This window comes from Gorilla gorilla, chromosome 8, assembly GCF_029281585.2.
Source record: "Gorilla gorilla gorilla isolate KB3781 chromosome 8, NHGRI_mGorGor1-v2.1_pri, whole genome shotgun sequence".
In the NCBI taxonomy this organism is placed as follows: domain Eukaryota; kingdom Metazoa; phylum Chordata; class Mammalia; order Primates; family Hominidae; genus Gorilla; species Gorilla gorilla.
In genome coordinates, this window is record NC_073232.2 from 61,701,506 (window position 1) to 61,718,388 (window position 16,883).

Here is a 16,883-nt window from a genome sequence, read left to right on the forward strand (position 1 = left end):
TGTATGAATATCATTTTTCCCTTACTCATTTTTTTAAGATAAGTGCTCTTGATATATTACAATCCTAGAAAATTTGAAAAAAATACCCCTTCTGTGCATTCTTTATCTTTCCTGAGAGTATCCATTTCCCTAATACCACTCAATACCGATTGTTGTTATGTTAATCTTTGCATATATCTAGGAAAATATCTGTATCTATTTGATTTTTTGTCAAATTTTACTTTTCTTCAAATACTAATGAAACAGAACATATTCCCTCTTTTGTTTTTTACATATTTAAAAATATATTTGACAAAATAATGCCTGTCTCTACCTGGCAAGGTATTAAAACAATAATTTGCATTACCATAAGTAGACAATTTTATTAAGTGTTTGAACATTTCCATTTTTAATAGTTACTTAGAATAATTTTTGTCACTGTGAATAAAGTCTTTGACTCTACAGTAGGGAAAGAGCTTTATCAGTTAACCATGTAAGGATCAGTGAGCACTATGTCTCTCATGATTTTACCGCTGTTTGGAACAGCTGATCAGTTTGTAAATTAGCATTAACCCAAAGGTCAACTGTGGCTCTCAGGATGATCCTTGGTTACAGTCTTCTGTGATCTAGGTTGAATTAGTTTACATTATTAACCTGCAGCTTCCAAAAGAATTTATATTCCAAAGAAGCACATAGTTCTGAAAGTATTTAACATGTCTTAAAGTAAACATACAATTACTTTGATGTAATGTAGGTTATTAAAGAAAATAATCAAGTATAAATCCTATTGCAGTGATAAATAATGTCAGACATCACATCTCAACACTAAAGCTTTTTCTTAGTTTTCATCATTTGAACAATTTCTGCTATACCAAATGAACTTGGCCTTATAATTTGTTTTTAAGAGATAGTATACCAAAGAATGTTAAACTATAAAGATTTCCAATTTTATCCTCTAGAGTAAAGTATTTCTGCCCTTTAATCTCAAAAACAACTAATTCACTAGGAAAATTAATTTCTTTTTTGAGCAAGATAATTAGCTTTTTATGTGTCTGAATTTAACACTTCTTAAATAAGTGTATTGGTGCTATAAAATCATGTGTATTTACTGTGGGCCCCAGTGGAATTATAGAAATGAGTCTTTAATTGGAGAGATATAGTATAATATACTTGTTTTATTGGTAGTTGTTTTTTAATCATAGAGTTAGTTACTTCTTTGAGTATTCTCATCTAGCAATTGAAAATAATAACATTTATCTAGCTGGATTATTGTAAAGATTAAGTGAGAACGTAGTATTTTCTAGCATAGTGTCTGCCACCTAGTAGGCAGTGAGGAAATGATCATTGCTTCCCCTTCTGGAACCAGGGAATCCAATAAGTAAAAACATACATATAAAAATTATGCTGTTACGCTGTTCTTACTTATAATCTTTAACATGAATTTTTATTGCTTTTTAAGTTGGTGGTGGTTGCTTTTGATGATGGGGAGCCTGTGATGTCCAGCAGTGCCACAGTGAAGATTCTTGTCTTACATCCTGGTGAGATCCCACGCTTCACACAGGAGGAATATAGGTATTGATTTCTGTCCGATTTTGAAATAAACGAAATGTTTAGGGCATTTTTTAAAGGAGTCTCTCAAAATTGATGTAATATGAATTTATGAGTAGACTTCCAATTTTGGTTTAGGCGTTTCTAAATTAACGTAAAATATATTTTAAATTTTTAAATGGTTAATATGACAATTTAGTATAAAATATGTTTTAGTAATGGTTTAATGAATAATGGATACTTTTTAAAAAATTAATGCAAACTTATTAAAATACAACATTATATTTTGGGGTTTCAATTCTAATTAATGATCTGAATGGTGAGAAATAGATCTTTAGTTTCTCATTATTGCCAGGTGGAACATTTCATTCAATTTCCAATTTTGGCAGGCAATCTGCAATCATATTTTCCATCTAATCAGTGTGTATGTGTGAATGTGTGTACGTTTGTGTGTGTAAATATGTAGTGCATGTGTATATATATAGTGTGTATATATATATAGTGTGTATATATATAAATGTAGTGTGTGTATTTATATATACTGTGTGTATACATAAATTTATATATATACTGTGTGTATACATAAATTTATATATATACTGTGTGTATATATATATATACACACTATATATACACATATATAATACATATACATTTATATATATACACTATATGCATATACACCAATATTATATATTATAGTTTACGGTTAGTATATATACTGTTTTAGTCAACTGAAGCAGCCATAACAAAATACCATAAATTGGGTGGCTTAAACGACAGAAAATTCTGTTCTTTTTTTATTTTATTTATTTTTTTTTTTTGAGATGGAGTCTTGCTCTGTTGCCCAGGCTGGAGTGCAGTGACGTAATCTTGGCTCACTGCAAGCTCCACCTCCTGGGTTTGCACCATTCTCCTGCCTCAGCCTCCCGAGTAGCTGGGACTACAGGCGCCCACCACCATGCCTGGCTAATTTTTTGTATTTTCAGTAGAGGTGGGGTTTCACATTAGCCAGGATGGTCTCGATCTCCTGACCTCCTGATCCACCCGCCTCAGCCTCCCAAAGTGCTGGGATTACAGGTGTGAGGCACTGTGCCTGGCCACAACAGAAAGTTATTTTCTTATTGTTCTGGTAGCTGACAATCCAAGTTTAAGACCAGGGTGTCTGCATGGTCAGGTTCAGGGTCTCTTCTGGTCTTATAGGCAGCTGCCTTTTTGCCATGTCCTTATCTGGAGAGAGAGAGAGAAAGCAAGCTCTCTGGTATCTCTGGAAACAAATAACTATATGAAAAATATAATACACTGTGAGAACACAATGGTAGAAATAAGATCACAGTATTGAGGAAGCAGGCTAAGCGGCACTTAACTATGTTTGAACATGATTAACACAGTTTTAAGTTGTAGATTGAAGGAAATGTAGAGTTTAGTCAATCCAAAAAGATGTAGACAGATATTCCACACCAAATAATCAGCCTATGCAGAAATATAAATAAGGGTGTGGGAGTCTACATTAAATTCCAGAATATTTTAGTAGTTTAGTCTATCCAAAGAAAAATTGAAAGTTGGATGATGATAATAATTGAGGATAATGAAAAATGAATATTTCAGGTAATGGAGAACTTGATCATGTTCTAGGATGATTTTAGTGTTTTATACTTTCTTAGAATGAATTAATAATTTTAAGCTAGAGCAGCAGCTAAGGTACTGAGGAATAAGGTAGGTGAGGGATACATCTGCAAGCACTTAACCCACTGAACCAAGCAGTTTCATCCTCTCATACAAAGCTGCCTTTAGAAGAATCTACACAAAATTAAATTATGTAATATAATTACCAGAAAATCTTCCATAGCATGTATGTAGATCATCGAGATGTAAACCATATGTAAAACAAATAAGAATTCTTGTTTAATCTGTTTTAAAAGGTTATTCTCACCCACATGTACATTATTATCTATTATTTTCCTTTTTTTCTGACACAGTAACCTGTGCTTCCAATCCTTTGGATTGGATTCCAATTCTTTGCTATGGAATACAGTAGTCCCCTCCTTATCCACAGTATCATTTTTCACAGTTTGTTGCCCGAGGTCAACCGTGGTCAGAAAATATTAAGTGGAAAATTCCAGAAATAAACAATTCGTAAGTTTTAAATTGTATGGCATTCTGAGTATCATGATGAAATGTTGTGCTGTCCTGTGCCACTCTGCCCTGGAGCTGAATCATTCCTTTGTCCATTGTATCCAGGCTGCCCATCAGTCACTTAGTAACTGGGTTATCAGGGAAAAAAAAAAAAAAAAAAAAAACATAGTAAATGTAGGCTTTGGTGTCATCTGAAGTTCCAGGCTTCTAGTGGAGGTCTTGGAGTATATCCCCCATAAATAAAGGGGGACTCCTATGCACAGCTTTCTGTTTTGGAAGAACTTCTCTGAACATGTTAATTTTGGAGTTCTCAAGAACAGGACGGATATAAACTCACTTTGTTTCTCACTAAATTATCTAGATCAGGTGTTCTCAAAAAATATACTTAGTCTTCTAAGTGGATCCAAAAAAACGCTCACAGTTTTAACTTAAAATTCCCATCTGTGTTCTTCAAAGCCCCTTGCGGCAAGTCTAATTATCTTTGGAAACTCCAAGAGAAGAAAGTGATATATTGCTTAAACTTCCTCTTTAAATAAACTTAAGTGGTGTACTGTTTCTCTAGGTTTTCATTTAGAGCTCATTTCCTTGTTAATAGAAATATGCCTCTAGACTTCTCTTTTAGCTAAAATATTGTGGCATTGAGGCCAAGGTCATAAATTGAAACAGGGCATTGCTCATTTAACTTTCTTTATTAAGTATCTTTGCTTAATGCCATGTTTTAAAAATGCGAATGTGTTGTTCAACGTATAATTTACCATTTCATACCGTCTCTGCATAGAACTATTAACTACGAATAGATTCTCTTAATAAAGTTGTTGTTAACTTAGAGAGCAAAAGTTAGCCAATTATATGGTACTAAAATTAACAACAGTCACATGGGTACATGTGGGAGAATTTTGATCTTCCAGAATTCTAACAATTGCAAAATTGCCCTTGATTATCCCAGTTCATTTGTTATTCTGAGTTATAAAGAGAATTTGGTAATCTTGTTGCATCCTACTGTGTATTAATAATATACACAACTGTACACACATAACTCCCAGAGATGCTAAGAATCAGTATCTTGATCGTAATGCATTTAGTAGTACTTGAGTACTTAAAAGGATTAATTTTTTATCAAATAACCAGAAAATTTGAAAAATAAATGTTATGCCAAATATGAACAAGGACACTACTTTTTGGATAAATGCAAATAATTGAATATAAATGTTTATATAGGCCTAAATTTGAACCAAAATTTTTTCTGAACTATAAAGAAACTTAAGGCTAATGATTATCATCTTCAATTATCTCTTCATTCTTTTTGAAGATCATTGAGGAAATACATAGCAGTATCTGGATGCCTCCTAAATCCTTTTTCTCATGGGCATATAGCTGGATTACATTTCCTCTCCTTATTAACTAGGGATGAATTCTGAATTCTGCCGTTTGACTGATTTCTGGCCAAAAAAATATGGAACTAAGTGGTCTGCATCATTTCCTGAGCAGGCTTAGTCCTATTAGCTACTGTTGTTTCAACTAATATAAGTTGTTCAACATTTTATTAGTTTCCAACAACTAATCGCATAATTAATCATATTTAAAAGTCATTCTCATTCATATTGCAAAATATGAATATATGAAAATATGAAAATATTCATGGTAGAATATTTTTATTTCTGTATGGTATTTTCTTTTAATATGTTCAATTGCTAACTTTGGCAATATGCCTATGCCATTTCAGGCTGCTTTAGAGGCCAACACACTTTCCTTTCTTAATGAAAAAAAGTGAAGCACAGAATGGTTTCTGCCAACCTCATATGCCTCATTCCTTCTCTAATTTTTTCAAATTCATTTTACTGCCTCAACTGGATGCACATTATTCCCAGAGATGCTAAATAACATTATTAATTTTTGATTATTAGGATGGTCCTTCGTGTTGGGATTGCTCCTAGTGAAAAAACTTCTACTTCTTGTGATCAAATTTGGGGGAAATATAAAAATGATAGCTCAAGATTTATGTTCTTTGTAGGGTGTAGGGGAAGGTAATGTGTTACAAATGGAAAGCAATAATCTAGCACTGTAAGCTGAGGTACACATGGCTTTTACATCTCAGGAATGTCTTCATTCCAATACTTGTGTTTGAATTCCATAGGAAAAATTAGCATTTAGCAAATGATTAGGTATAAAAGAGAGATTTTAAAGATAAAGTATTTATTTATCGTAGAATATTTAACTGAATTATTGACCCATACATCCCCCTTCTGTCACTGACTCCGTTGACTTATTTCTATTAGATAGTCATTAAATCATTAAATCTCAGGGTAATCAGACTGAGTTAGGGTAGTTTAGGTCACTGTAATAGGAAACCACCAAATGTCAATGGTTTAAAGTTCAGGGACCTGGGACAACTCAGGGGTCACCATCTTCAACACTCTATTTCAAAATAACTCATTATTACCATTTTAGTCAGCAGAAAGGGGAAACCAGACAGAAGTCCACATCTAGAGATTTCCTTAACCAAGTGAGGTGAGAATTGCACATTTCAGTTCAGCTCACATTTCGTTGTGAGAATCCAGGTACGGGTCTACGTTTAGCTCTAACTAGGGGAGAGGAATGCTGTTCCTTGCTAGGCAACTGTGTCCTAGTTCAACCTCAATTGTTGAGGAAAAAGGGGAAATGGTGTAGGTGAAGACCTAGCACATTAAACATGTGATTGTAAACAATTTACAGATTCATAGATTTTAATTGCCACAGTGATTTTAAAATGACTGATTAGTTAGAATGCACCATGGAGTACATGAGCTAATGATAGAGTAGAAACATTTTTACGTTTAAATATGCGTTAGTGAAGTAAATTGTTCTTAAAATATCAAGAGAATGAATATTTATTTTTTTAATTCAAAGCAAATCTCAGATTAACATTTCTGGTTGTTTTAAAAATCTGTATTTTTAGTGATTTCAGTTTAATGAGTATTAACATTACATATTCCAAGCCAAACCTTTCTGGACTTCAAGCTAAAGGTTGAATATTTTATACAATGAATTACTTTCTCCAGTTTTCTGAGAATTTTCAGTGTCTTGGTCACAAAAGTAAAATATAAAGAAAATAAAAATGAAAGCACAATGTCAAAGTGTAAATTTGAGTTATGAGTTGAAAACTAGCATTGTGAAGACGTTGATCAAAAATGGTTCAGAGGTCGCATTTACTATTTGGCATACGTTTTTCAATATACCAGTTCTAGCTAGACAGAGAAACAAAATCCATTGTTCTTTTTTTAGAATTGAAAGCACTTCTATGTTGTTCTATTGGTAATTGATTAGTTGCTGGAATATAACAATAGACCTATCATTGCCTTCTTCCAAAATTGTAAAATAACAAAATAATAGACACAAGTAATAAACACCACAGTAAGTACTTTAATATTTACTAAAGGAAAAACCTACTGGTTTGCCTGTGAAGTTTTGTTGACAGATAATTAGTAGGTTTTCTGAATTATGTAAAAGTAACAACATAATAAAAAGCCAACCCCTCCTTCCACATAGTTAATCATGCTCTGCCTCTGTTTCATTTGCATATTTAAAAACTTCTTTACAGCCGGGCGCAGTAGCTCACACCTGTAATCCCAGCACTTTGGGAGGCCTAGACGGGCGGATCACGAGGTCAGGAGATTGAGACCATCCTGGCTAACACGGTGAAACCCCGTCTCTACTAAAAATACAAAAAAATTAGCCAGGCATGGTGGCGGGTGCCCATAGTCCCAGCTACTCGTGAGGCTGAGGCAGAAGAATGGCATGAACCCGAGAGGCTGAGCTTGCAGTGAGCTGAGATTGTGCCACTGCACTCCAGCCTGGGTGACAGAGCAAGACTCCGTCTCAAAATAAAATAAAACAAAACAGAACAAAAAAATTACTTCTTTACTTTCTGCTAATGCTCCCTTAATGAAGTTTGAAAATTATTCAAGAATTTTACAAAGACAACCCTATACTCAATAAAATAAATTAGGTTGTCATTATTTAAAAATACATTTCTCAAGGAAAATGATGTTTTTCTGGTTTATAATTTATAATATTAAGATAATTTATAAGTATTGGGAAAAGATTTGATTTTTTTTTTTCAAATCCTGTGAACTGATGTTATTTCCTGGTGGCTGGCTTTCAATAATCATTAAGGGTAGGAGTAATCACATAATGGGAAGAAAATTGCCTCATATGTTTACTTTTATAATGGCCAGAGTCATCGTAGATAAGAATTACTATACACTGGATTCTCTTTGCTTTGTAGGGCTGTTATAGTAATTGAAGCAGACTCATTTTATTAATTTCTTGACCTTTTCACATCAATCTTTTATGGAGTCACTTAGGTGAAATGGAGGATCAAGACATTGTGTGCTTCATTTGTCATTAATGGACAATTGTTCTATCCAGAAAACAATGAGTTCTTCCTAAAACTTTTGAAATATATATCTCTTCATACTGTATACTATTCCTTTTGATGACAACAGCAACCTGTCTGGAGCATTTGCTGCAAAGACGCTGGCTGCAACCAGGGAAGCACAGCTGGGGCTATGCACTCTGCAGAGTCAGTGAGAGCTGAGAACAGGCAGGGGCCCCACCCACTTCTGAGTTGGAGGGGCTGGAGTCCAGAGCTCCCAGGTGCAGGTGCAATCACCCAGCTGAGACTGTGGACCTGGGCCCCCCTCCCGCTGCATGCTCAAAGTGTGTTCTCCCAATGCCTGGCCTCTCCCTGCTTCCAGGGCCTGCTCCAATTTCAGAGCAAAGCTGTCATCAAGCCCCGAGCATTGTCACCACCTGGCTGTGTGTGCCCACACTCATATGGTGCTGACATACCAGCCCCTTGCCACCTCAGCCCCCTCTGGACTTTGGGCAGCAATGAGCTTGGGAGAGAAGGTGGGGCTGGGGGTGTCCTGGGCGGGCCTGCAGGAACCTCTTGGGCACAAACAGCCTGGGTGCCATGAATGGCAGCAGAAGGCAGACAGGCTCCTGGGTGGAAAGGGATGGGTCTGGTGAAACCCCACCTTCTAGCCAAGGATTGCCTGAAGGCTGGTGCCCAGCCTGCCAGTTCCCTGGACTGGAGTGAGAACTTATGGTGCTTTCTCCAGGCTGCCTATGGCTGCCCATGGCTGCCCATGGACCAATCAGCAATATCACTTTCTCCCTTCTGAAGCCCATAAAAACCCCAGTCTCAACCAGACTCAGGCAGACATCAGGACAACCTGCTTGAGGACAGGAGCTACCCACTCTGGGTCTCCTCTCCACTGAGGGCTGCAGACATTGGGACAGCCTGCCTGCATATAGGAGCTACCTATTTCAGGTCTCCTGAGAGATGTACTGTTGCTCAATGAAGCACCTCTTTGCCTTGCTCACCCTTCAGATGGCCATATACCTAATTCTTCCTAGATGTGGGACAAGAACTTGGGAGCTGCTGAATGGCAGGACTGAAAGAGCAGTAATACCAGCAGGGCTGAAACATGCCTCCCTGCTTGCCACATTGTGGGCAATGAGAAGGAGAGAAGAGAAGCAAAGTGGCCCTTCAGGGATCCCAGACCTAGGAGCTCCCTGAGCCAGGGCTATGACACCCTCTTTGGGACTCTGGTTTCTGTTGTCTCCAATCTACTGGGTGCCACCACGTTCTCCTCATCCAGACATGGGTGCCCTCAGTGGAATCTGCTTGCAGTGCACCAGATCCAGCCGCCGGCTTGTATGGAGCTGGCATCTGTGCTGGCACCTGGAGCCGCCCTTCCCACCACAGCAGCCAGTGTGCCTGGCTGTGCACAGTGGTGGACCCCACACTCACTCTCATCCCCACCTTGCTGCTCTGCACCTGGCTTACCTTTGGCAGGCATGGGATCTGGGCCGGTAGAAGAAGCCAAGTGAAGCCTGCCAGGCTGAGTGGGTGAAACAAGCCCAGTAGGCCTGAAAAAAATTCATGCAAAGGTGCCACCAGCCACAGAGGCTTCCTACTGGAAAAGCAACATCCCAAGGATCCTGTGACATTTTCTACAACTGTAAACAAACGTTTGTATATTTTAGAAGCATACCCACGACCAAAAATCTCAAATTGTAACAAATCTTCCACAATCATTGTTTCTCTTTTATTTGGTTCCTTCAGTTTCTATTTTTGACAAAGATATAACAATGATATTAGTGTCTTAGAATTTGCATGCCCCATGTGGTCATTCTTCCTTCTTGTTCTACTATCTTTCCTTGAACAAAGAGCTAAACAAAAAGTTCTTAAAAAGCTAATGGCATTTCTTCATTCTTTATTGTTGAAACATCCCTCCACCTCTCTTTCTCAAAATTATCTCCAACTAGCTTCATTTTTTGGGGGGATGGGAGGGAAATGAATTAAGTCCAGGTAATATCCCTATTACACAGAAATATTCCAATTATAAACTTTGATTTTTTAACCATTCAAGTGATTAGGTAGTTTCTTCATATCTATTTACAATTGCATATCTTTGTTTAAATCATTTTCTACAATTTGTTTTTCATTAGAAATTGAGAAAAATGTGTTAATCTTATTCATAAAAATTCTTTTCTCAAATTCACATTATGCAATGAATGAAATAGACTATAGAGATCATTTAGTTGACCTAATAATCATTTCAATACTTGACTCCTTAAGCAGCCCTTAGGAACTATGTCCTTCATACAAACATAAACAGATTTCAGAGCACAGTAACTGGGACCTTGACCAATTGTGCTTCCTGTAGTTGAAGATCTGAGAGGCATACTCTCATTGTCACTGCATGTTCATATTTGCTAAGAGATTTTCGGTCAATTATCTCTTTAGATATTTTAGAAATTAGTTACAATGTCAGAGTCATTAAATTCCTTTTATATATCTTTCATTTAAACCCTACAGAAATAGCAAAATCCTAATAGCAGTTCAAACACATACTACTTGAGATTACATTGACTCCCGTAGGTGAAGTAAGTTAGCCTTCTGAAGAATGAGAATGACATTTGACCTTCATTTCAGGATGATGGACTAAGACTTATACACACTGAAATTCACTTGTCATCAGTTTTAAAAGTAAATATCATGAAAAGGTCAACACGTCTGGAATAGATCATAGAGTCTAAATGTGAATATTGATTTTGAGTGGGAAATGCATTATATTACACAATTTATCAAAAAATTTGCCAAATACAATTAATTGCAAAATGTTCAAAGATATATGCCACCTATATAGGTAGGCCTTTGTTATTTATTTAAAAATGGAAATGTATCAACTTGAATATTAACCATTGCATGATTTAGTGTCACATTCATGTTAATTTTTAAGATTTGTATATTTGCATGTGTAATTTCCATAACAACCTAAATTCAAAATTTATACTGGTATATATATAATAAAAATAAGGGCAAATATCCCTAAGTTATATTTGTTAACCTCTTAAGTTGATATATTGCTAAACTCAGAGAATATACTGTAAGTCCTTTTCAATTTCTATTATTATTAAAATTTAATATATCAAATTCAAAATCAGAATATTATACATGTGAACATTCTGAAATTTTGCAAAATTTTAACTCCTTCTTCAAAAGATAATCTTACCACTTTCTCTGTTAAAATAAAAAATTGCTAGTTGGTTGATTCATATGAATTAGTTTTGTAATAAATGACAGGTTGAAAGTTGTACACAATTTATACTCAAAATAAGTTTCTCAAGAAGCTTTATATTAAAGAATAAAATTAGAGTATATTTAACAAAGGATTAGCATTATACCTCTTGATATACAAAACAGAAAAAGTATAATTTATAATCAAGACATTCATTTTTGTAAACTATGAAAATGCAAGTAATATTATCACAGTGGCCAAAGAAATAGCAAGTGAGCAGGTCTAGTTAACATTTCATTATTAAAGAGAATTAAAATTACCTTATGTTGAGAAACATAGCCATCATTTTTTTTTTTTCTTTTTAGAGACAAGATCTCATTCTGTCTTCCAGGCTGAAGTGCAATGGCTCGGTCATAGCTCACTGCAAGCAATCTTCCATCTCAGCCCTCAACCTCCTAAGTAGCTGTGACTTTAGGTGCATGCCACCATGCCCAGCTAATTTTTTTTAAATTATTTTGTAGTGACAGAGTCTTGCTATATTGCCCAGGCTATCATTCTTATAAAACCTTCCAAGCTTGGACTTACAGATTTTGAGAAAAGATTTTAATAAGATGAACAATAGTTTGGAAAGAATGATTTGTCTTGATTGCAAATAAGTTAATGAAAGCTGTCTGAAGACTATTAAAATAATATAAAACAAACGCATATGCAGAGAGCATAACTCGATTGCTAAAATTGTTTTCTATTTTAATTTAGATTTGTTGTCCAATGTAAGAGCTGGCTTTACCTGAAGATAGCCTTTCCTGTCTTTTTATGACACTATTAAAACCTTGCCTCAAACATAATAGGTTTCGCTCATTTAACTATTGACAAAATGATTCTGACAATCTTTCATTACAGTTTTGTTAGGTTCCCTGTGCACCTACATGGAATTTAATTTCTCTTTCACATTTCCAAGGTTATACACATTTTGGCATTTGCTCATGTAGCAGAGTGAAGCAAGTCTTCCTTCAACAAAGGACTCAAGTCCAAGCAGTTCACCTTACATCCACTGTTTAGAATTTAGCACAAACTTTTCAATACAAAGAGTGATTTTATAGGTCCCATTATTTCATTGTATTGTATCTATGGGAAATTTTGATCCAAGTAAAACATATAGTAGGATACATTAATTTTATTTTATTAGTAATCAATGCAAACATATTTGAGACAAAATAGCATACTAAATGGAGTCCTATGGTGATGAGTCTGGAGAAGTAGGGAGAGTTGGACTGCGAAGGGACTTACTGAGTCATACTAAAAACTTTGTTCATTATCACAGAGAAATTTGAAGACATTGAATGGTGTTAAACAGGCAAATGACGTATGCATATCCTCTTAATGGAAGTCACTTTGTGCTTCCACAATCTCCATGGAAAGTAGAATTTTATACTATTTAAATCTTGATTCAAAATCATCACATTTTTATCACCACTTTATAATGGATAAGTCATTCATTTCCCAACTCCTCCGGTGCTTAATAGCTGTGCCATTTACTTAATCTTCTAAGAATGCTTTTTACCTCTGGTAAACTTTTCACACATGGTTTCATGCCATTAAGTAATGTACTTAAACCAAAATCACATGCACAAAAATAGAGTGAACAGAAAATGTATATCTGGCAATTACAAGGGAAAGCAGAAATTACTATATTAATGTCAAATAATGTATAATTCAAAACAGAATTCTGATTACCTGTACACTCGGTCTCACTAAAAAAAAAAATTATAAATTTTCAAGTGAGAGGAATAAATTTGCTACTTTAATATATCCATATAGTTTCCAGCATAGGTAAGACCATATAATTTATTGTCCAAAGCAGGACACTTTTGAGAGTGAGAAGGGCCCTCTATAATAATTAAGGTAGGGCAGTAGACAAACAGGGATGGGTTTATCAGGACCTAACCCCATTGTAAGTCGAGGAGCATACTGAATGTATATTACTTTCATACCCATAGTAAAGTAAAAAACCGAAAGTCAAACCATCATAAATCAGGGATCTTCTGTACTTTAGTAAGTTTAAAAAATTTCTCCAGCACATTCTTATGGATTTAAGCTTTAAGAGCCAATGACTATGAGAGATTAGAACACAGTATTTTAATGAGAACAATATAATAATTTAAGCAAAGGAAAAACCAAACACCTTAGGTTGCAGTTTTTGCTTTCAAATATTTGGATAAATTGTTTATACTTCAGTTTTTATATCCTCCAGATGAAGATTCTTTAAGGAACTGAATAGAAGCGAAACTCTTAGTGACAGAAAGCACGCATTCTTTGGAACATACGTAAAAAGCAGTGTCTAGTCTTTTGGCCCTTCATTAATTTTCTTATCTAAATTCCATCCTAAGTATTCTGGAAGAACTGGCATGTCTCTCCTGATTCATGTCTTTTTTAAACTGTTTTTCTTATTTAAATATGTAAAATTAGATCACTCTGATGCAATTACTCCAAGATTATAAATAATCGGAGTTCTAGTGGGTGTTTTTTTTTATTCTTCCCTTCCCATTTTTATTAAATCCTCTCAATAGTAGGTATAAAAACAGTACCTTAATTGGTACTGATTTGCAAATACATTGAATTCAAACATGTCAAAATAAATTAGATTTGTCTCTTAGTACAAAGAAAGCAATAAAGCCAGATTGAATCCTAGTGAAATTTTATAGCATCTATTTACAAACACTTTTATATCCTAAATTGCCTGGCTTTTAAAATAATTAGAAGCTTTACTTGACACATACAACATTTACTTTTATTGTTACTTCTTGAACTCGACAATAAAAGTAGATTTTAAATTGTAATTGTTTCATCTATATTTATACAGTAAAAACTGGGTCTAACATTTAGACATTGCAAATTATGTTAGTCTACTATAGTCATTATTCAGAAAATTAGTTAATATATACTTAATTGAAAGATTTATTGTAATCTATATTTTCAAAAAACACTTAGAAATATTAAAAGGATATATATGGGCCGGGTGTGGTGGTTCACACCTGTAATCCTGCACTTTGAGAGGACGAGATGGGTGGATCACGAGGTCAGGAGTTCAAGACCAGCCTGGCCAAGGTGGTGAAACCTCATCTCTACTAAAAATACAAAAAATTAGCCAGGTGTGGTGGTGGGCGCCTGTAATCCCAGCTACTCAGAGGCTGAGGCAGAGAATTGCTTGAACCTGGGAGCCACAGGTTGCAGTGAGCCGAGATCGCGCCACTGCACTCCAGTCTGGGCGATAGAGCGAGACTCCGTCTAAACAAAACAAAAAGGATATGTATGAATTAGTTTATATCTTCATGAGGTTATATTGTAAGTATTGTGCATGCGAATTCCAAAGCAGTTAACTTTTTCGGTTTGCATTTAATCTGCAAATATTTACTTTAAACCATTTTGGAGTTATTTTGGAGTTATTTTGAAGTGCAGTTATTTGTGATACATCCAATACAATGTAATATTATTCAGCAATAAAGTGAAATGAGATATCACAATACAAAAAGACATAGAGGAAACTTAAGCACATATTGATAAGGAAAGAAGCCAGTCCAAAAAACTACATACTGTATGATTTCATCCATGTGACATTCTAGAAAAGTTAAACATATAGAGGCAGTAAAAAGATCATTGGTTACCAGGGGTTCAGGTGAAAAGTGAGATGAGTAGATGAAAAACAGAAATATTTTAGGTCAGTGTGAAGGAAGTTCACTAATAACTGATCCTAAGGGAAAACTCTCACCGTGTGGAAGATAGCACACAGTGTCACTATGTGAACCAGCTGGAATAGGAACCCAAATGCTTCCCTCCACTGCATTCTGGGCTGCAGTATTACCAGTGCCTGAACCTGGTGAGAGACATATTCACACACAAGTTATATGAAGTGGATTTATTAATAGTTACTCTAATAGGTGTGAGGTGATATCTCATTGTAGATTTAACTTTTATTTTTCTGATCATTACTGATATTGAACATTTTTTCACATATTTACTGGTCATTTGTATGTCTTCTTTTGGAACTATCTATTCTGCTCCTTGGTCCATTTTTAAATCAGGCTATTGGTGGAAGAGATATCTGCACTCCCATGATTATTGCAGCATTATTTATAATAGTCAGGATATGGAATCAAACAAAATGTCTATCAGTGAATGAATGGATAAATAAAATGTGATATATATGTATATATATATATACACACACAATGAAATATTACTCAGCCTTAAAAATGAAGGGAATTCTTTTATTTGGGACAATGTGAATGAACCTAGACTTTAACTAGCATTCTATTTTGTCTCAAATACGTTCATTTGTCTCAAATCTGGAGGATATTATGTTAACTAAAATGCATCAGGCACAGAGAAAAAAACTGCATGTTCTAATAGTGATCTAATAAAGCTAATATATATGGGACCTAAAACAGCTGAACTCATGAAAGTAGAGCGTAAAAAAATGGTTACATGGGGCTGGGTAGGAAGGGAAGGATTGGGGAGATATTTGTCAAAAGACACAAAATTTCTGTTAGAAGAATAAATTGAAGAGATTTCTTTTACAACATGGTGACCGTAGTTGACAACAATGTACAATATTGTACATTGCTAAGGGAATAGATTTTACATGTTCTCACCACTAATAAACTTGTGAGGTAATCAAATGGTAGTTTAATTTAGCCATTCTACAGTGTATACGTATTTCAAAACATCATGTTGTACACCATAAGTATATAAAATTTCTATTTGCCAATTAAAAAATAAATAAGAATACAAAAAATTCTGAGACCATTGAACTTTTCTGGGAGGAAGTATAAATACTGAAATGCATAGGCATTGTGCCAGTATTTTTATCTTAATTTATTTCTCAATAACATTATTATTAAAAACAAAAATATTATTAATTTTGAAAATACACAGCTGTTTTACATGTAAAATTTAGAAGGTAAGGATAATGCAAATAGTAACAATGAGGAAATATATTTATAAAACTGAAATATTATTTAGGATTCTATTTAAGTTTTAGTTGAGGTGATTTTGGAATTTTAGTCAAAACCTGTAGATTTTGTTTAAAACGGCCAACAAAGTTAGAAGCATTGCCCTTGTGGAGTAAATAGGAACCAACACTGCCATAATGGATATGCAAGGACATCAAACCCAATTCAGGTCAAGCCTTGTGAAAGGGCCTTTGAGGAAGCCCTTACTGAAGGCCATTATGAAAACATGAAACCACTAGCCTCTCCCATGTTCCAGTTCATATCTGCTAAATAACCATTTCCTTTAGCATCCTCTTAGCCATCTTTGGAAAATGGCCATCTAGTTGGTATCTATCTCAAGCTACATCAGTAAGCTGTATAGTTCCATTACTGAAGCTGTCTGTTTCAAGTGTTTCTTTTATTTTAAGAGTGCAGTTTGTCAGTTGTATTGGCAGTAAATTTAGCTTTGAAAGATAGTATTCTTCCATTTCAGACACTCACAATTATTTGTTATAAATCAGGTGTGAAAAACTTAAATTGGAAGAGAGCTAGTGATGCATTTTTTCATAAATGGATAAATTGAAGATTTATGAATTTAATAGAGAAAATATTTTTTTAAAAAACCTTCTGAGAAATGTTTCATTTGGCCATAATTCATTGC

General features: G+C 34.7%; 1 protein-coding gene across 1 annotated transcript in view; it reads left to right on the plus strand.

The window, feature by feature from the left end:
* Nucleotides 1-16,883, plus strand: part of PCDH15 (protocadherin related 15) — a 1,796,064-nt gene that overhangs the window by 1,643,435 nt on the left and 135,746 nt on the right. The window contains exon 26 of the mRNA XM_055352068.2: nt 1,439-1,551. Within this exon, the coding sequence (XP_055208043.2) occupies nt 1,439-1,551 (113 nt within the window). The remainder of the gene's footprint in view (nt 1-1,438; nt 1,552-16,883) is intronic.